The following is a 20,479-nucleotide window of genomic DNA, read 5'->3' on the forward strand; positions in this document are numbered from 1 at the left end:
ACATTTAAAGAAAAGTCAGGTGGATGCTTCCTTGGAATTTGTCTGGCTGAACACAGTGCTTCTGGTGCAGAATTTTTTTTTTTTTGTCCTGTTCGGTCCATGCCACTTTCTGGGATTTACAAATAACTGATGAATTTCATTTCTATTCTGCAGTATGTTTTTCAGCTCTTCTACTCAGGAGTATCTTTCTCCATTACCACTTCCACACTGCTACTGAAGATACTTAGTCTAGTCCCAACTCTTTGAAAGTTCATAAACAGAGAGATAACCTGTTCTCAGACTGGTTGCCCGGTGCTGGGCAGCCGGCTCTACGTGGCCCTGCTGAGCAAAGGAGTTGGCCCAGATGACCTCCAGAGGTCCCTTCCAATCTCAAGCATTCTGTGATTCTATGATTCACATGAGACCGTTGCATCAAGAGTGTGCAAGACTGTCATTAGATCCTTCAGTAAATTCAACTTCCCTCAATTTTTCATCTTGTCACTGAATTAAGTTTTAAGCTACCTGACTTTATATAACCTTCCGTCTTGACTGCTGTAGGTGAGCTTCCCATTTGCTATCTGTACCTTTTTTCCTGCATTGTTAGATGCCCGTTGATGATATTTCTTTTGAAGGTCATTTCAGGTTGTTCAATAACCTGATTGCCTTGTCTTCTCAGTGGCAGAAAATAATACTGCCTGCATTGTATTCTTCATATATTTGCATTTTCTTCTCCCTTTCTTTAGCTCTTTCCTTGTATTTCCACGTGGTGAAACCTAACGTCCTGCCAATATTTGTAGGGAGACTTGTGTGTGAAGTGAGGTTTTAATGTTTAGACATGGTTGATTGCAAGTAAAGGTACAAAATTAACTATTGTCTCTGTTCTTCCAGCCACTATCTCCAGGACAGGGACACTGATGCCTCATGTGAAAGCCAAGGTATTGCGCTTTATTTGATAAATGATGGCGTAGTTACCTGATATTTATTATTTGAGAAACTGGCTGAAAATGAGAACAGACAGAAATTGGTTGAAAAGAAGAGCAGACAACAATCTGCTTGCAACAATTTCTCCTTTGTTTTTTACCGGGTTTTCTGCTTGCTTCTGCTGATACGTTTAACTTGTCTTCCCTCCCCTGAAATCCATTCTCTCTCCTTTTTGCCATCTGCCCTCCAGCAGAGCTCTTTGGATGGCAATCAAGCACTTCTTCCAGGGGTGATCTTTTGTTTGGGTCTGGTTTCAGGTCATACCAGGAGCAGACGACAAGTTCAACAGCACACGAAAACAGTCTGCCGGAGCTCAGTTCCGGGTAAAATATTGCTGCCCTGCAGTGCCCCTTGGGATGAGTGCAGTGATATATTAGCGAGAGCTGCCAGGCTGCTAAGCATAGTTAAAGCATCCAGCATGTAGATGGGTTTTTCAGGGTGCCAAGCACAGCTGATCGTGGTGGGAGTGACCCGGTGGTTGTCAGAGCCTCGGAAGTTGCTGTGGGGTGGCAAAACAGTTCTCGCTGCAGGATATTGCACACCGGGCTCTGGCAGTGCTTTGGCTTGCTGGACCGCTGATCTTTCTCTGCCCTCGCCAGCATTCCCTGACGGTGCTGATGGAGAGGATGTATTCTGCCAACCCGCACTTTGTGCGCTGTATAAAGCCCAACAGCCAGAAGGAGCCAGGTGTGGTGGACAGCCAGGTGGTGCTGCTGCAGGTAAGGAAAAGCAGTGTCCTTTACAGGTACTTCTGCCACGTCTCAGTGGGGAGGGGAGACCCTACTAAAAGGCTGTGGAGATAGCTGGAAGCTGACTGGTCTGAGCCTCCCCTTGCAAGAGAAAGAGTAGGCACACTTTTTATGTATGTAAAGGTTCTGGGTACTTGGTTGTGTTTGTGACACAGACTGCTGGGTCCAGGTTTTGCAGTCTTGGTTCTCTCTCATTTCTTTTTCATGAATGCAATGAGATCTGCTTGTCAGGCACTAGGATTGATCTTTGCATCTCCTGGATGGGGACTGGTACAGACAGTATTCCAGAAAAAATTATGCTTCCCGGAGGAGACTGTTCTCACCCATCAGCCAGGGCAACTGAATAGGAGCCAAGACGGGATCGTTTTCGTAGGAACTAAAATGTGCTGATATGACTGTCTTTGGGCATTGTGTCAGGTCTAAGATCCAGATGCTTTAAAGAATACTGAAAATGATCAGAAGAGTTCAGAAAGCTATGTGACCTGTTTAATGTATATAAGAAAGGATAGGATTAAGAGGGAAGTTCATCCATGCCTCAGAGTATTTCTTTGTCCAGATTTGGAAGTAAAAGGCTATCATCTAAGAGACAGAGGCAAAGCAGTACCCATGGCTGGAAGGTGAAGTTATTTCAGTCATTGGTTTTTATGGTTTCCAACTTTTAACTTAGAGTGGTTAATCATCAGAGTTACAGGATGTGGTAAATTCAGTCTTTAACCAAGGAAACATTTTCAGAAAGAAACTTTTTTGGTTTGAACTAGAGAAGTTTAGGATGAGTGAAGGCATTTCTGGCTGCAGAGGAAGAAACTGATGTTCTAATGACCCGTTTCTGTTTGTTTCTCTGATCCTCTTTGTGGTGCTGCTTCAGCTCCGGTACAATGGACTGCTGGAGACAATCCGTATCCGAAGAGATGGTTTCTCCTGGAGACCCTCATTTGAGGAATTTGCTGAAAGGTTTGTTAAAACCTCTGAATGTTCCTTGTTAGATATTGTTAGGAAAGCGATCCTGGTAACCAGATATGGGCAAGGAGTGAAACAGCCTCGTTAAAGTTCACGTGCCTGAGATCATGGGGTTGTTTGCTGTGGGAGGCTGAGTGGGAAAGACAGTGATTTATTGTTGTTTGCTGTGAGGGTGACGTGGATCAGCTCCGGACATCACGGATGTGGCTCTTACCTTGCTGTATTGTTTTTTTTTTTTTCACAGATATGGAATTCTTCTAGTTAAACCAAATGTTTCCCTCACAAAAGAAAGGTAGGAACCCTTCCTTTGTTATGTAAAATCCAGTTTGTTCTTCAGAGACTTTTGCTCTCAGAGTAGCATAGCAAACTGAGTAAAAGGAACAAAGTGAGGATGGGTTTTTGTGGAGATGGGGAACACAAATTCCTAGGCAAGGACAGTTTAGTGTTTAAAAAGCCTTTGGTACAATGATGAATTAAATCTTTCTTGAATTGCTCTGTAGCAATTCAATTCAATTATTATAAAGCCTTGCTATCCTGTGGAATGAGAACTGGATAATGTACTTAATTAGGGGTGTCACAATAATGATCAAGGATGTCCTCTGAACTCAGTATGTCAGGGGCTTAGCACAGTTGCCAGGTACCTCTCCAGGCTTTTTCCTGATGGCCTCATGGGAGAAAAAGAAGATAAAGACAATGCCGAGCAAGCAGCCAGCACTGAATGTCTCCCAGGCTAGAGAGGATGTTTCTGGTCCAAGAATTTTTTATGTGTACAGGCATAATATACCCCCAGCACTTTTAGAACCTGACTGTTCCTTATGCACACACTTACAGAGCTGTCCCTCCAGCTCTGCAGTCTTACCCTGTCAGCTTTTTACTTCCTACATCTAGGGCAGCAACTCCCCACCTCTTCTTTTCTACTTTCCCAGTCCCTCCTTCCTGCCATGGTCAATTGTGACTGATAATGAAAATGAAGCATGTGGGGCAGCCAGATTTTTTCTTTTTTTGTCTTTTAAGAAAAGGATTTGAGTGTTCTGCTGGAAGAGTTCTCTCCTGGCAGTAGCTCCTCCAGCCTTCGCAGGGCTTCCGTGAAGTAACTGATGATACTGAATTAGTAAGGGTTGTAAACCCAATTGAGACCCAAGTCAAGAGAGAATCTCATGGGTGAGAGAAAGATGATGGTAGACAGGCAGCATGTGTGTTTTCAGACACAAAAATCATAGGATGCTTTTGAGAAAAGAATTATCTTGGATATAGATTCTGGCACAGTGGAAGTTGGCTGAGATAGAAGGAAAACTTCTGCTTTGCTGTGTGAGATATTAGCAAAAGGTGCCACTATGGTTTCACAGCCTGGATTTGCAGGCAGAGGGAGGAAGCTGTCTGTCTGGTGCAGCTAGAGTATTCGTTTCAGTTCCAAGTATTGGTGAATCTCTCTGAGTGACCCAAATTTTATCACTAGAGTCTGCAAAATGAAACTAGAATTGGAAAACAGACTTTCTCCCAGAAGTCTTGCTGTGCTGACCTTGCAACTTTTGTGCTCCAAAGAGCTTGGAAATGAAACAAGGAAAAACAGTTCTGAGAATAAAATAGGCTCTGCAGACTTGCCTCCCAGGAAGTTGAAGGAAATCTGCCTAACTAGGAAACCCGTTTGCTGATGTTCCTGAATGTGATCCTAGCTGTACCTCAAGGAGCACTACAGATTGACAGCCAGTTACTGAATGTGATCGGGTGACAGGGGACAGAGAATCATTGAGGCACTTTCTTTCCTCTTATGCACCTAAAACCACTGGCTGCACAGTGTTCACTTTGGGTGGGAAATGATTTATTTCACTTTTTTTCCTCTCTTTCAGCTGCTTGGAGATACTGCAAAGTACAGAGCTGACAGGCTGGATATGTGGGTATGTGTGGATCTGGGTAGGTGTGGATCACTGTTGCTGGGAATGAGGGGCCTGAACTGCAGAGAATTTATACATGTAGACTGTTATCTGGTTCTCTTCAGGGAGAACTTTGTGGCTGTAGGAAAGGCCTGTCCAGTGGATGACTGGATGCAAGCTTAGACAAACTGTTTCTCACTGCTTCTTTCTCTCCCCAACTTCTCAGGAAGTCACGACTTTTCTTTAAATATTGGCACCAGGAACAGCTGGCAAAGTACGTGGAGCGACTGGAAAGAGCAGCGGTTGTCATACAGAAAGGTGAGCACTGGGGCAGGAGGGTCCCTCAACTCTGACCTCAGACTAGGGCAAGGTAAAACTCTTCTCCAATCGCTGCTCCACTGTTGCACCTTTGCAGATGACAGAAAGGCAGGCCAGGAGCCATCTCCACTCATGGTGGAGTCAGAGTGCTTGTTGCAGATGCCCACCTCCTCACTGCTCATCCTCAATCAGGGAGAGCCATCATACAGTGTTGGCCTTGGAAAGGGAAAGCACGTGTGCAGGAGAACTGAGCTGAGCAGGGCAAGCGTATGATTTGGCTGCATCCCGAGATCTGGGTAACTGTCCTCTGGAGTGAGGGCTTGTTTGTGAGTGGTGTTGAACTGAGGAGTGGAAAAAGAAGATGAGTGAAGCAGATCTCATTCCTACTTTCAGAGACAGGCAGAAGTGGATGAAGTTCTGTTTTGGTGTGGTTTTTTTCTTCCCTTCCCGGGTAGCGTCTGCTCTGGCAGCCTGTTCCTCCAGAGCAGGCACTGTGGGCAGTTTGGTACTTCCCTCTGCACAGGCTCCGTGAGGACTGTGTAACCAGGAGGAGGAGGCTGTCATCCTGCCTGGTCCTTCTCTGTTGTACTTCTCTTCTGGATGGGTTGTTGCACTGCTGAAGCATCTGAGCAGCTTCCAGCTATGCAATATACAGTGTGAAACACATCAGACTGTTACATGCTTTGCCTTGTTCTCATCCGTGGGGAAGATGTGTGGGTAGTAGAAAACGAGAGAGTGCAGCTTTCAGGTCATATACTTTAGTACCTGGTAGAGTAGGCGGGATAATGCAATATCTCTGAAGCTCCTGATGAACCCTGTGATGGCTGCTTATGGGAAGGGTTATCCTGTGGGCTGACACCAAAGAAATCCCGTCTCCTGCTCGGAAGAGCTTTGCTTTTACTGAGTAATGTCTGAAGGGTACCAGGGAGATAGATGGTTAACAGAGGCCCTTCTGTGAGACTTTGTTTTTTATATATCCTGTGCCTTGGCATTAGAGATGAGAGCTTAGATCTGCAAGTTTTTAAATCCATGATCTGGCAACTTAGAGAGTAAGTTCTCACGTGGTTTTGACTGCCTGCTCAAGTAGACTCTGCATTGCTCTTTATTAACGTGATTGAAGTGTTGAGGGCTTTGCACTGGGTGAAGGAATATCGTCCAGTGTGCTTCCTCTAGGGAGTGACAAAGGCATGATGAGCATTTTTTTCTAACCACAGCTTTTCTCTGAACAGTTTTCAGGGGATTCAGATACAGGAAGAGTTACCTAAAACTGGTGGCTGAGCTGAGAGCTCAGGCACAGCGGCTACAGGAGGAGGCAGAGAGAGAAAGAAACCGGCAGCTGGCAGTAGAAGCAGAGGCCCAGAGTGAGTTGCTCCCACTCCCACTCTCCCTGTGTGTGGCCACTCGTGCGATGAGCACCTCGAAGTGCTGTAAGCTCCCGGTGATGATGGCCTGCCCTTGGCTGTCTTGGGGCTGGGGGCTCCACCGATGCGGTGGGCAGGGAGCTGCCGACATTTATGCCGTTTGAAAATGCAGCTTTCTCTGTGGGGAGCAGAAGCAGCGTGGTGAAGGTCATTTGCCTGGCTGTGTTGGGAGGAGTGCCAAGCTGTCTTTCCCACACACTGCATGCAACAGAGCCTGTCCCTACTCTGGGCACGTGGAGGATGGATCTCATGGATCTTGGATGCTACATTTCATCTACTTCTTTCCTCTTGTTGCAGAAAGAATCTCCCTTCCAGTTCCTATGCCACGAAAGAGGCGCCCTCAGCCTTGTCCCCATCCTTCTGATAAGCCACCACAGCCACCAGTGCCACGGCCACGCAGCAAACTAACAGAGGTAGCGATATTGGCTCTGCTTGGGGCCCTTTAGCCAGGTGTGCTGGTTCCCTGCTCCTTCCACCTTCTGCATGCACATGTTCTCCTGCATGTGGTCCCAGGAGAACATTGTCATTCTTGTTATGAGAAGTGACAGAGTCCTTTCCTACTAGTGGCTAGTTAAAAAGCGTGGTCAGGGCCTTTGAGGAGCTGAAAGCAGTGTTTGATAGTTTGCAACTGATCTTGTCTTAAGGGACTCAGGAATGGGATCACTACCAAAGCGATCCCTTCAAAGGTCCCCTCCCTTTGACCTTGCTTTCATGCCCACTTTCCCCCTCTCCCCACTTTCAGTCCACTCCTTTTGATAACTTCTTGAACCCTTCTGTGCCTCGCCCTGTTCTGGGGACGGAGGAACAGACTGGAGAAGAGGCAAAAATGAGGAAACTCAAGAGAGGAGCAACTCTCCGCTGGTTCAAAGAGACGCAGGCCCAGAAGGTCATGCAGGATGATGGGGCCTTTCCAAGCTGGCTGCATGGGATGATCAGCCGGAGGTGAGTACGCTGGACACAGTGGCTGCAGCTTGAGCTGTGGCAGGCAGGCAGAAGCTGCTGTGTCCTTAGGAGGACTGCGTAAGTTGGATTTGCCAGGATTTGCCTCCGTCAGAATGGGAGTGACCTGCATAACCTTTCACTTTCAGGCTGTGAGCTTCAAACCCTTAGGGGGAAGCTTGGAGCTCCCTGTCACAGGATGCAAATGCTGAAACTTTACGTAGGTCCAGGGAAAGACCGTGGAAACTCATAGGAAATAAGTCCACTGTGGGTTCCTAAATACAGATCCTGTGCAGGGAAGGGAGGCTTGGAAAGTACTTGGAAAGGAAATACATGCATGCGTTTACCCTGTTGTGGACTGTTTGCAGAGACATGGTATGGAGTGAAGATGGACTTTTGGTCTGACTCATTATGACTGTTCTCATATCTCTCAGTTTAGGTCAGGAGGAGACCTCAGTTTACAGCAAGAGAATACAGAATTCAGTGTACATTTATTTTAAAAAGTATTAAGAGGGGCTTTAGTGAGTACCCAATAGCAAGATTTCCCCAAAGCCCCCAGAGATGGGAAAAGGAAGGCTTTTTGTTGATAACCTCTGCCCATCTAAGGAGAGTGCAACATAGGTGGAATTTACATCCCTTTAGGCTGCGAGAGACATCCGCAAAGCTCTACCTTCTTACGGAGTTGTTTACGAGACTGTGAACTCTCAACCTTTTTTGGGAAAACCGTTATTTAAATGCTTGAAATTTTGCTACTAGGTATGCCTCGCACTTCAGTCTCTTGGCTGGGCCAAGCACTACTTTCCAAGCAGTGTGATAATCAGAGATATGCTGATTATGCCAGTGATCGGTTAGGAGCAAGACACTGGGGTTAGCAGGTAGGCATCAGAATTTCCAGCTATAGTCTCCCCTGTGTGCAAATTAATCTACGGTGCTGCATGCTTGCTAACTGCCAGTGTCCCTTATTTGGTGGGACTTGTGTGTGGGCATTGCTGCCAAGCCTGCCTGTCATCTGAATACCTTTATCATCTTGTTCCAGTTTGTAGTTTTTTTCTGTTAAAGCTGCAAGTCTCCTTCAGTCTTCAGTCCTTAAATCACAAGTTCTGGATTTTGTCAGCTTATCAGTGTGAACATTATTCAGAGACATTATACAGCATGTTAGCTTAGTAAAGGACGCTACAGTAGCTGACAACTCCCCGATAACTGCATTTTTTTTTTTTTAAGATAATTAACAAGGCCCCCACCTGCATTAATGCAGTTGTCCACAGATCCAAGAATGCCGGAGAGGAACTAGCGCCTGGAAGACAAAACTGTCCGAATTCTAATATAGGCTAGCCATGAGCACTTCACAATGAAGGACATAGCAGATCCTTCCCAAAGACACTGGAGATTAGATACTTTGGAAGTGGTGCTTCCTGTTGCTGGATTTAAGTGTCCATGCAGCAGTGTAAGCTCAGCCTCATGTAACAGAGCAGCCAGAGCAATCCCAAACTGCACTGGTGATTTGCAGTCACCTTTAGCCTGGAGCAGGGCACATGACAAGCACAAAGCGGTGCTTTGTCTCTTGGGCAGAGAGGGGGAAGACCTTCCAGCAGGAAGTTTAGAGAGCCAGACTGGTGTAATCCTAGTCTGTGTTTTTCCAAGGCACTGGGCTTACCTTGTGCTGAGCCCCTGTACCCCACAGCATCCTGACTTCTTCCGTCAGCCCTGGAGTGTAGGAAATGCATATGTTCACAGCCTCTTCATCTCAGTGATGCTTTGTAATGTGTTCTGTGCTGGAAGATAGCTGCTGCTATTGCACTAGTCAGACTGCTGGAGCAGGTTTGGAGCAGCCCTGCTTGCAGAGGCTTTGGCTGAGAGTATTGTGCCTCCTCAGCCTGCTGATGCCTCCTTGCAACAGCAAGCTTGAGTCTGGAAACCTCTAGCTAGAAACACATGGGGCAGATGCTGGTCTCCCTGTGGACGGGGAGCACTACCATGGTGGCATGTGAGATAGGATGGGAATCTCTGCACTGAAGCAGCTGATTCTGCTGCTTCTGTGCTGATAAACTCAGGCACAGTCTGCTGATAAACTCTTTCCTGCTTCCAGGGAAGCTGAAAACTTGCTGATTGACAAGCCTTTGGGTTGCTTCCTTGTTCGGATCAGCCAGAGCCGACCGGGCTACACCTTGACATACAGGTAGGTAATAAGCCTTGCAGAGAAGGGAAAAGAAGGTCCTAAACTGAGCTGTGCATGGCTGGAGCAGTTAGCCTCCTCCACAGAGGAGTCCAGTGAGGATGATGCTCAGCCTCTCCTGTGGGTGCCTCAGACAGTTTGGAGTAGCAGACAAGACACTGCGGAGTCTGTCTCTTGCCAAAAACTAGATCTGTCTGTGGGTGGGGTGCTGCAGCTCCAAGGGTGCAGGTCCTGCTTGGGCTGTGCTAGATGGCTGAGTGGGCAAACCAGATTGGAAGAAGCATTGACGGGAGCAGAGGAGATGAGTGTAGAGGAGGGCCTGAGGAGAGGGAATCAGAGTGCTACAAGGGCATGGTCTTTGTACAGCCTCAGGCAAGGGATGGGGCAGAGATTTAATGGGAGGTGGTACAGTCTGCTGGGCTTTGGATCCAGCTGCCAGGGTTCTCCTGTCACTGACTTTGGGGAAATTGCTGCTCCTCCAGCACCTACTAGCACAGCAAGTGACACTCCAGCATGGTGCATCTCCTGCATCTTTGTGATATTTGTTACTGTGGCTCCTGATCACATCTGGCCATTTATGACAAGTGCAGAAAGCAATGAGCAGGTCCTGGAGAGATGTTGTGGCCCCATGCCATGACTATTTCTGTCTGTCCATCTCCCTAGGGGTAAAGGCCGCTGCAGACACTACATGATCCAGATGCAGCCCAATGCACGCTATGTCATCCTGGGGGAAGACCGGGCTCACGCCTCGCTCACCGAACTGGTTCGGTATCACCAGACTGTGGGCATCCAGCCCTTCATGGAGATACTGACTGTTCCCTGTGGGCAGGTGAATGTCGAGGATCTGCAGCTGGAAAAGGGGATGGGGCAGGACTGTGCCCTGCCACTGTGGCAATACCTCTCTTTTGTGTTCCCATTGGGAGTATCCCATTCTGGCCAAGTAGCTTAGCCTCTTCTGTGTGTACCGGGAAATGCTACTAGCTGGGCACTGGGGAGTCCTGGGGTGGGGGAACAGCCGTGGGGTGGATGGCACGCCCCTGCCCCCTGAATGTCAGCAGTGGTCACAGCTGGGTATTCTTCTTCGTTGTGCTGTTTGGGGTGTGTAGAAGGTCTGCAAGCCACTGCTGAATCCACTCTTCCCTCCCTCAGAAAAGTAGTGAGAGTTTGGATTACGAAGATCTGGAGTGCCTCAGGTTGGGTCCACCAGCAGCTGAGGGGGAGACCCCTCCAGAGGAGCAGCCCTGCCCCTCCAGGCCTTCCGCCAGCAGATGTGCTCTGCAGCCAGGAGCAGCCGCAGTTCTCAGACACGTGTGGTTCAGGAGGACCATGAATTGCCAAAACCAACAGAGCCTGGACAACAGTAGGACAAAGCCAAGCTCAGGCAAGGAGAGAGGCAGTCAACGAGCCTTCCCTCGCCTCCACTCTTCCATACGCCTGGCGATGCAGGAAATCCAGCAGGTGAGCTGGGGCATATCCTCTGCCAAGCCTTCCCACCCACAGCCAGTCTGGGACACGTGGAGCTGCCCTACCCAGGGGCAGGAGAGAGGAGGCTTCCACAAGTAGCACTTGGTTTCCTAGCCCCTGGGTAACAGGTTTTATTTGGTGGTCTTGGGTCAAGAGTGTGTTCATTGGAAGTGCTGGGCTGGGGGAGACCCTGGAGAGGCTCGCTGGGATGCCCAAAGAAAAGTCCATAACAAGAAGGGGCTGTGATGTGGCCAGTGTCCCAGTCACCCCTAATGCTGTCTCTCTGCTTCTCACTGCAGTTCTCTTCCACTCCCTTGAATACCTCTGTACAGAACTGCTGTCAAGCTCTCAGCATTGAGGATGTAGAGCCCAAGTGACGCGGTAAGAGGAGACAGCACACAGGAGGGCAGACAGCAGTTGCAGCTTCCCTGGGAAATGGAGGAGCAAAGAGGCTCTTCCCTTCCTGCTCCACCTGGAGCATCTCTTGGCCACCACCTACCTAGAAATAGAGCAGGAGAAACAGAGGGCAGTGACCAGCTTCCATTCCAGGACTGCAAAGAGACCAGGAAAAATGGGAAAAATCAGCATAAGGTTGGGTCCCAGCACCTGTGGTGCACAGTGTGCTTGCAGTACAATAACAAGGCTGCTGGAGGGAGCTCACAGTTTGTTAGAGGCCTGGGGCTGGAAGGACGAGTACTATCAGAAAGCATATCTGCACGCTACAGTAGTCAGCTGCAGTGGCTTAATGTTGTGGAGAGAGGCACATATCAGAAGTGGGTGCTCGGCAGAGAGCCCTGGGGGGTAGCAGAGGCAATGAGCCGAAGGCAAGGCTGAGAACATAAGAAAAGGCAGCAGTCTGTGAGGACTTTAAACAAGGTCTCAGCAGCTGGAAACACAGCTGGTTACTGAAGCTGTAATATACTGGGTGGGTTATAGGAGTATATGGAGTGGGCCAGGAAGGGCCATCTGACACAGTTGGCTATGCCCAATGCATTAATTTTCTGAAGCATCTAGTGGATGAGCAGCTCCCCTGCGCAGCCAGTGGGTAAATCCCTGTCCCATTCAGTTGCTGAAGGCAGGAGGAAGCAGTAGTGGTTGTACATCTCTGGAAAAATCTGGATCTGTATCAGCTGGGAGTGGAGTGGGATCAGAAGACCGTGCTGTTGGCTGCAGAGCCACTGCAGGGCTTGCAGCCTTGCACCAGGATTGCTGAGTTCCCTGCATGGTTCCGCTCCCAGGAAATCGTGTTGGAGCAAAGCTCTTTAGCTGGAGCCTGTCTTGTCTTTCTCTTGATGGCTGAGAAAATCCTGTCCCAGAAGTGTTTGACTCAATTGCTTCATTCCTGTATGTGGGTATTGATGTACCCAGGGGATGCTCCTTGTGTCTGAGGTTAGGCAGAAGAAAGACAAAATATGTGGGATCTGCATTGATGACTGCAAGCTGGAATTGCTTGCAAGCTGGAATGGAGCCCTCTTTTTACGTCCTCCACTGAATTGTGTTTCTTGACTTTCTTGTAGGTCAAAGTGGCTCAGCCCTATCCTCTTCCCGTGCTGCTGGGCCTTGCCTAACTGTGTGAACACATCCGGACATACAGCAGCCTTTTTTCTTTTCTTTTTTTTTCTTTTTGTTTTTGCTGCACCCAGCTGGCCCTGTGCCTTTAGACAGGACTGCTGCAGAAATGATTTTTCATCAGCACTTAGCTGGTCTCAGTGGCTGAGACTGCAATATCTGGACCAGTCCCATCCTGGCAGAGGGGAGAGGATGAGAACAGTCACAGTCTGCAGAGGTCCACAGTGCCTGACAGTCTGCGTGTCAATGCTACAATGTGCCTGAAGACCCCTCACCTTGCACTGTTAATAGTCACGAACTGGATATCCCCCAAGAATGTGTTCTCTCGCAGACACCTGTACTGATTTCTTACCTGTTTCTCTTCAAGTCCTCTGTCTCTGTTTTGGTCCTGTGTATCCACTGCTCTTGGTGCCAAGGGCATCTGGGTTTGGGCTTGGGAAGTAGGGAATAAAACTGGTGTGTCCTTTTTGTTGAGTGCAGGAGCACTTGAACAGGAACCGAGACAAGAGGCAAGAAGATCTTTCTGTAGAGGGAATTACCTGCCCTTGCATCAGTGTGCTGGCATGCTGCTCCCCAGTCCTTTGCCAGAGCTCAAGTCAGGGAATCATTGGCAAAACCCTCTTGTTCATCCTGGTCGGAATCGCTAAAAGTCCAGGCTGGACAACATCCTACAACATCCTGTCTACACTGAGGGTAGAGGGCTTGCAACATACAGGACGATGCTACTTGTTATCTATTTTCTACCTTTTAAAAAAAATCTGTTTTCTTCCTATAAGGAGAAGCTTAGTGTTTTCTTTGTTTCTGTTACCTGCAGTCTGTTCAACCACAGACTGCAAATGGAGGAGAAGGGCTAACACCTCTGAGGGTAGACGCAGGGTCATGTGAAGCGTCTCAGTGGAGAAGCTGAAGGCTCATGCGCCAGTAATCCTGGTGCACAACTGCCACCTGTAATAGTGCTCTGCTCCCACGCCAGCCTTATCTCCCGTATATGCCACGGGTGAGACCTCCCCTTTGCAGCCTGCACTGAGCTCCCCCTGGCTCAGTGGTTCCCTGGCAGATCCCTCTGCACCGGAGGACAGCCACACTTCCCACCCCACTTCACTCCTCCCTGGGAGGCACGAGTGCGGCCGAGTCCAGGTTGTATAGGCTGGTGCTGTGGCCAGAGAAGCTTATTAACGTGATACAGGATGCTTGTGGCAGTGTCTCAGCGCTGCCTTTAACCATGGGACTATTTGTCTTCCCTCCCCTGTGCTCTCCCGGAGCAGTAGCGCTGAGCAGCACTGGGTCACAAGGGAGCACTGCTGGGGACCAGACAGGGAAATGCTGGTTGTCTCAGCCCAACATCCTGGCTCTCCCCAGCACTGCCTTGCAGCGTTAACGCACCTTTTCTCTTCCTCGTGCTGGGTTTTGGCAGCTGCTTTGAGGCTGTTCAGGACAGAACCAGTCCAGGCAGTCAAAGGCTGCTGTTCGCAGAGTCTTCCTGACTAAGCCCAGGGGCGTTTTGCTGGGCAGCCTTGACCTGTGCCAATGTTCTCCTTGGCTTCCTCCACTGCTGGGCAGCTGGAAAGCCTGCCTTCTGGGTAGCACGTAGAACCACTTCATGGCCAAAACATTTCTAAGAACTCACTAATGCACAGAACTGAAATATGGATGAGAAATGCATTTCAGTAACGGTGCTGCTCTGTAACTCTTTCCGAGTTCCTGTGCCACAGAGCATGGTGTAAGCGTAGGCTAAGATCCAGCGGCAAAACACTGTTTGCTCCTATAGCCTGGCAGGGATAATGCTGAACCAAGGAGGGTGGTGAAGAGCTTTCCCCCAGCAGCTGCCTCCAGTACCTCCTGGGTGCTGCTGCAGGCACAGCTCACGAGTGACGCTGGGGGGAACAATATCAGGGGAGCGTCAGGACACTTCTCTGGTGGCTGTGCATGGCACATCTCCTGGCAAGCTTCCAAAACCAGAGCAGATTGATCACAGATTTCTTTTGCCCCTGATTTGAGGAGTGGGAAGTAGAATCGTAATGTGGGCAGCAAGGAGCCTGTCACGGACCTGGGCAGCATGTCTGGGCTGGCGGTTCAGGTTTCTTCCACACCTACTACTTCTGTTTTTTCTGTGACATGGCAAGACGAAATCAAGGGAAGAGCAGAGTGAGAAGTGGCTAGGCTGAGAAGGTTATGCAGTACCAGATGCAAGATTTCTGCATGGCTCTGGTTTGCAGGAGCATTAGCAAACACTCTATGCTCTGCCTATACACAAGGTCTAGCCAAGCTTCTGCAGAGCAGTCTGGCTAGTGCTGGACTGTCGTGGGGAGAAATGTGTGCCAGCAATGGGGAAAAGCTGGGAGAAGAGCTAGGAATATAATAGGCTGCTGAAGTATAAAGTGCAGATTTGACATCTCTAGCGTGGTCTTTGCCTGCATGCTTCCAGCTCACGGTGAAAGTCAGGCACTGGAGCTTCAGCTCTGTGTGAGAGCATGAGTTATGCTAAGGATTTGTTTCATCTTCTCCCTCAGGATGATCTTCTCTGTTGAAGACGAGCAGCTGCATGAGCAGCCCTATTTTATTTCCTATGGCAGCAGCACTCAGAAAGTTGTATCTCAGAAAAAGCAAAGAGCAAACTGTGTAAGCCAAAGTGGGAAGGCCATTCATGTTATATCATGTTACAGTTCAGCTGGCGTGTGATGAACTGAATGGCATGTACTCACATAAAAGGCTGTGCTGGTTTTGGCTGGGATAGAGTTAATTTTCTTCATAGCAGCTAGTATGGGGCTATGTTTTGGATTTGTGTTGATAACACAGGGATGTTTTAGTTACTGAGCAGTGCTTACACAGAGTCAAGGCCTTTTCTGCTCCTCACCCCACCCCACCAGCGAGTAGGCTGGGGGTGCACAAGAAACTGGGAGGGGACACAGCTGGGACAGCTGACCCCAACTGACCAAAGGGATATTCCATACCATATGACGTCATGCTCAGCATATAAAGCTGGGGGAAGAAGAAGGAAGCGGGAGGACGTCTGGAGAGATGGCGTTTGTCTTCCCAAGTAACCGTTATGCGTGATGGAGCCCTGCTTTCCTGGAGATGGCTGAACACCTGCCTGCCGATGGGAAGTAGGGAATGAATTCCTTGTTTTGCTTTGCTTGTGTGTGCGGCTTTTGCTTTACCTGTTAACCTGTCTTTATCTCAACCCACAAGTTTTTTCACTTTCACTCTTCTGATTCTCTCCCCCATCCCACCCGGGGGGGGTGAGCGAGCAGCTGGATGGTGCTTCGTTACTGGCTCGGGTTAAACCACGACAAAGGCAAATACAGGGCTGTATCGGGCTGTGTGAGCAGGGGCAGCATCCAGAAGAAGGCCTGGCAGCCCACAGATCCCCTGAGCACTGCATTTCATGCCCCAAAGGACTTCAGCTGAGCTCAGAGAGAAAGGCTAGGAAGAGAAGCATGGGCGTGGGGAGCTGGGCAGAGCTGGCACCCAGGAAGGTAGGAAGAGCAGCAAGAAGGATCGGCAATCCACAGGAGCGAGAACTGTGCTAGAGGGACCTCTGGATTTGGCGGCTTGGAAAGAATTTTATTTCATAATCTGCGCCTTCCTAGTCATAGAATCATAGAATTATAGAATCATAGAATAGTTCAAGTTGGAAGGGACCTTTAAAGGTCATCTAGTCAAACCCCCTGCCATGGGCAGGGACATCTTCAACTAGATCAGGTTGCTCAGAGCCCTGTCCAACCTGACCTTGAACTTTCCAGGGATGGGGCATCTACCACCTCTCTGGGCAACCTGTTCCAGTGTTTCACCACCCTCATTGTAAAAAATTTCTTCCTTATATCTAGTCTAAATCTACCTTCTTTTGGTTTAAAACCACTTCCCCTTGTCCTGTCAAAACAGGCCCTGCTAAAAAGTTTGCCACCATCTTTCTTATAAGCCCCCTTTAAGTACTGAAAGGCTGCAGTAAGGTGTCTCTGAAGCTGCCTCTTCTCCAGGATGAACAACCCCAACTCTCTCAGCCTGTCCTCATAGGAGAGGTGTTCCATCCCCCTGATCATTTTTGTGGCCCTCCTCTGGATGCTCTCCAACAGGTCCATGTCTTTCTTGTGCTGAGGACTCCAGAGCTGGACACAGTACCGAGGTGGGGTCTCACCAGAGCAGAGTAGAGGGGCAGAATCACCTTCCTCGATCTGTTGGCCACACTTCTTTTGATGCAACCCAGGATACGGTTGGCTTTGTGGGCTGTGAGCGCACATTGCTGGCTTAGCAACTTCATCCGCCAGTTCCTTCAGGACCCGCGGATGGATCTCATTGGGTCCCATGGACTTGTGCACCTTCAGGTTCCTTAGATGGTCTCGAACCTGATCTTCTCCTATAGTGGGCAGCTCTTCATTCTCCCAGTCCCCGCCTTTACCTTCTGCAGCTTGGGTGGTGAGGCTTAAGCACTTGCTGGTGAATCCTGAGGCAAAGAAGTCATCCCCCCACACTCCATCCCTGCAACTGGTGCTTCAGTGCATCCTTTAGAGAGCTTCCCTAACCTGCCTCCTTGTTTTTGCAGAAGGGTTTTGTGTCCCTTTCTTATCGCCCTCCATGCTTTACATCTGAATGATCTTGGCTGCAAACACCTTTTAGCTAATCACCTCTAGGCTAAGACCTACTCCAGATCAGTCTCTTCTGTCCAAAATAAAGCTCTAGGTTGCCTTTGGCCCTTGAGGTATCTGGCCAGCAACTCCCATTAGGCTGGCTAAAACAGACATTCTCGTTCTTCTCTCCTTCCATTCTCAACACTTCTTGCTCCCCCTTTTCCCAGCTCTGCTTTATCCTCTCCTCTCCCCAGTCTGGCCATCATCTTTGATGGACTTGAGGTTTAGGAACATGATCCCATGACCCAAGGACCAGTACAGTTCTTAATCTCTTTTCACCAAACTGGCAGCCCTCGTGTTGTTTGCTTTCTTCCTGGGCAATGCTATGGTGTACGTTGATCTGTTTCCTTCCCCAAATGTGTTTTAAAGGCCTATTTGACCATCAGCCTGGATAAGGCTCTCCATGCTGCCCTTAGCCTCACTCCAGCTTAAGTCAAGCGACTATGGAATGCTGTAACAGCATCTCTGAGACACCGTCTTTCCTATCTTCTAGTTAACTTTGTTGCCCAGACTAAACGCTTGCATGGTGTGCCACTGCTTTGCAGCAACATGTAGGACAGGCTACTTGACCAGGGCTTTGCGTCTCAATTTGCTCTTCCTGATGCATCACAAGAACATAGAAACTACCATGTGAGATGTAGGGGTCAAACCAGCACAGGATCCTGTCGGTGAAGGTGGCCAGTGGGGTATGCTTTGAGCAGATTGAAGAGCAGTGTAGGCATAAAGCCATGCTTCCTCTGCTACATGTTTCAAGCAATACTCAGTTTAATCTTACTATGACCAAAGTATTCTTCTGTCTAGCAATCCTTGCTGGGTTGTTCTTCCATAAAAACATCTGATCACTTTTGATCAATGCTAGATTATTTTTCCTCCATAGCAACCCTAGGCAATTAATTCCTTAGACTTATGATGCATAGTGAAGTACTTAAATTTGTTTGGTTTTTAACCTGCTATTATTTAATCAATATGCCCTTGTTTTTATACTATAAAACATCGCAAATAATCATTTCCAAAACACTTCAGTCACTGCACATGATTTTATATATGTATGTTTCTCTCCCTTGGCTGTCTTCTCTGTCCTGTGTATTTGATTTTCCTTTTCCCCTTTTCTGCCTCTTCTTAATTCCACTGTGTCTCCTCTGAGAGGGAAGAGAAAACACAGAGCCAACCCCCAGGCCATTTCACACTTGAATGAGGCTCTGGGCAGTTACTGACCCCGTTCTCATCGTGTTTTGGGATGCTGCTGACTACAAGGGCACGTTTGCAGCAGGGTCCCTCGCGGAAGCACAGGGTTTCTGAGGCTCACAGCCACTCTGGACAGGGCAGGAGGGTTTTCAGCTTGCATTTTGGTCTGTGCATCAAGCTTGCTGTGTCTGGGGTCAGCTCTTAGCATCACAGATCCTGGCAGTTAGCAGCTGGGGGAACCCCTGGTGCACCACAGATTTTGTTCCTGAAGCTGTGCTTGGCTTCCAGTCAAGCAAAAACAATTGGCAAATAGGATGTTGGAAAATTAGGAAGAAAAACCATTTCACAGTGTCCGGAGACCTGGGAGAGTGTTTCAAAGGGTTTCTCCTGCTGCTTTTGTGTCTTGGAGGTGTCTGCCAGCAACTGAGCCCTGCTGCGGCTGGTGTAGCGGGCATCAGAACAGCTGCTCGGTCTCTGCCAAAGGCATCATTTCACCCAAATATTGCCTGGGCTGGAATAACAGCAACCGCACAACAAGGGTCTGCTGAGCTGAGGCTGCGCCAGCCTCACCCCGCTGCATGCACTGTGCTGGGAGGAGAGCGGGGGGAAAGTGGCAGGTACTGCGGGAGCTCTGCACAGCCCAAGGACAGCGTGGTGGCTCCCTTGGAGGAACTGAGGCCATGACACCGTGCAGATCCCAGTTAGGAGTAGACAGTTATCACTCTATTTCAAGGCTGTAAGAGGTAACTTTTGTATTTGTATGGCTACAAGTTTGCTGTTATCCTGGATGGGGAGTGAGGGGGAATAGACTGCAATCCCAATGGGTTAGGCAAGTATTTGTTAGTGCAAGGACACAGAAACACTTCTGCAGAAGCCAGCCTGGATCTGGCGTGGTTACCCCTGATCCAGAGCTACTACACCTACCACTAGCTGTTTCCTGCAGAGCTGTTTTTATATGCCCACTGGGCTCCCTAATGACAAAGTTGTATCGGGCGTGGGGGTGTTAGCATGGGTGCTGCTCCGGCTCCAAGCCAGCTCTGCACCACACCACACTGCTTGCATCAGCCAGGGGCTCCCCACGTGGGGCAGCACGTGGGCTCTGCAGAGAGCTGCACAGGTGTCTTGGTGCACAATTCCCAGTATTTTGAGATGGAATTGCACAGATAGTTGCTTCAGATCTTGTGAAAAAGCAGCTGAGCTTTTTCTAGCCTGGAAAGCAAACTGTAAAGATGTTTACTATGTCTTGGCAATGGATGGAGCCACTTCTGTGTCTTCACATCCACAGCGTGGTTAATCTACAAACTGTCCTCAAATAAGCCGGAGTTGGAGTTTCGGAGGGGACTTTGTATTTGAGATAGTGCTGCAAAACATGACCCTGTGCCATAGCCAACAACATTCAGTAACAATTGTCTTTAGCTTTCAATTGCAGTTCTGTTCTGGTCTCATCCAAATTGAGTTGTTTCTGTTCAGGTTCTCAGTATCTAAATGCAGGACTTCCAGCTTTAGTTCCACTTCTCCATAACTAAATTTTTCATTCTTCTGTAACCTGTCTCAGAGAAAGAAGAAAGGAAGCTTCTCTGGAATCATCTGATTTCTCTGAAGAAGCCTCATAGGTCATGGGGAGTGGCATGTTTGTGCCCAGGGCTCCAAGAAGAGGTCCCATTTTTTCTCAAGACCAGTACAATCAGCCTGTTTAGTGCATGCATCCTCTAGCTCTGTAGCTCCTGTGATCTGCTGCAAACGCAGGCCATTCCTCCGGTCCTGGGGTGAAGGAAGCTTGGCAGCTTTTCAGCCAGATGGCTAACGGCTGGGACGGGGGACGGTGGTGCTAACACTGCATTAAAGGCTTAATGAATTCCAAAATCATGTGCTCCACGTGACAGCACTAATGCTCCCCTTCAGCGGCTCATTTGGGATTCCGTTAAAAACACATTTGTCTGACAAGTTCCCAGAGCTCGTTATTGCTCTTTTGATCCTGTTATCCCCTCGTGGTTCTGCTGCAGCAAGAGCGAGAGGCCGGGGCTGGGTCTCCACTGGGCTGAGCGCTCAATGGGCCCCACAGCTGTCCCCGGGCATTAGCCTGGCAGTGGGCAGCAGAGCAAGGACAGCAACGCCACCGAGGCTGCCCTGCTGACAGACAGCTCACAGGGACCCGGGAATCTTGGCTCTGGGATGGGGTTTCCTTATTGTTTTGCTGGAGTTTGCTAACTTCAGTTTTTCTCTGACAGATTTTTAAACTCCATAGAGG

At 48.9% G+C, this 20,479-nt stretch overlaps 1 protein-coding gene across 1 annotated transcript; it reads left to right on the plus strand.

Annotated features, from left to right (window-relative positions):
- The first annotated feature begins 844 nt into the window (after window positions 1–844).
- LOC142075349 (uncharacterized) lies at window positions 845–13,194 on the plus strand. Its single transcript, XM_075136561.1, has 15 exons — window positions 845–914; window positions 1,218–1,283; window positions 1,560–1,679; window positions 2,575–2,660; window positions 2,911–2,958; window positions 4,514–4,561; window positions 4,764–4,855; window positions 6,085–6,216; window positions 6,574–6,689; window positions 7,019–7,218; window positions 9,302–9,391; window positions 10,052–10,217; window positions 10,538–10,846; window positions 11,152–11,233; window positions 12,370–13,194. The coding sequence occupies exons 1-14, from the start codon at window positions 894–896 to the stop codon at window positions 11,227–11,229; spliced, it is 1,572 nt and encodes a 523-aa protein (XP_074992662.1). The 5' UTR covers window positions 845–893; the 3' UTR covers window positions 11,230–11,233; window positions 12,370–13,194.
- The last annotated feature ends 7,285 nt before the right edge of the window (window positions 13,195–20,479 follow it).

The sequence above is a fragment of the Calonectris borealis genome, chromosome Z (assembly GCF_964195595.1).
Source record: "Calonectris borealis chromosome Z, bCalBor7.hap1.2, whole genome shotgun sequence".
Taxonomy (NCBI): domain Eukaryota; kingdom Metazoa; phylum Chordata; class Aves; order Procellariiformes; family Procellariidae; genus Calonectris; species Calonectris borealis.

Coding starts and splice junctions, on each gene's coding strand:
- LOC142075349 (XM_075136561.1), top strand. CDS start 894: ATGCCTCATGTGAAAGCCAAG. Junction 9,392..10,051: donor GGCTACACCTTGACATACAG/GTAGGTAATAAG, acceptor CCATCTCCCTAG/GGGTAAAGGCCGCTGCAGAC. Junction 10,847..11,151: donor CGATGCAGGAAATCCAGCAG/GTGAGCTGGGGC, acceptor TTCTCACTGCAG/TTCTCTTCCACTCCCTTGAA.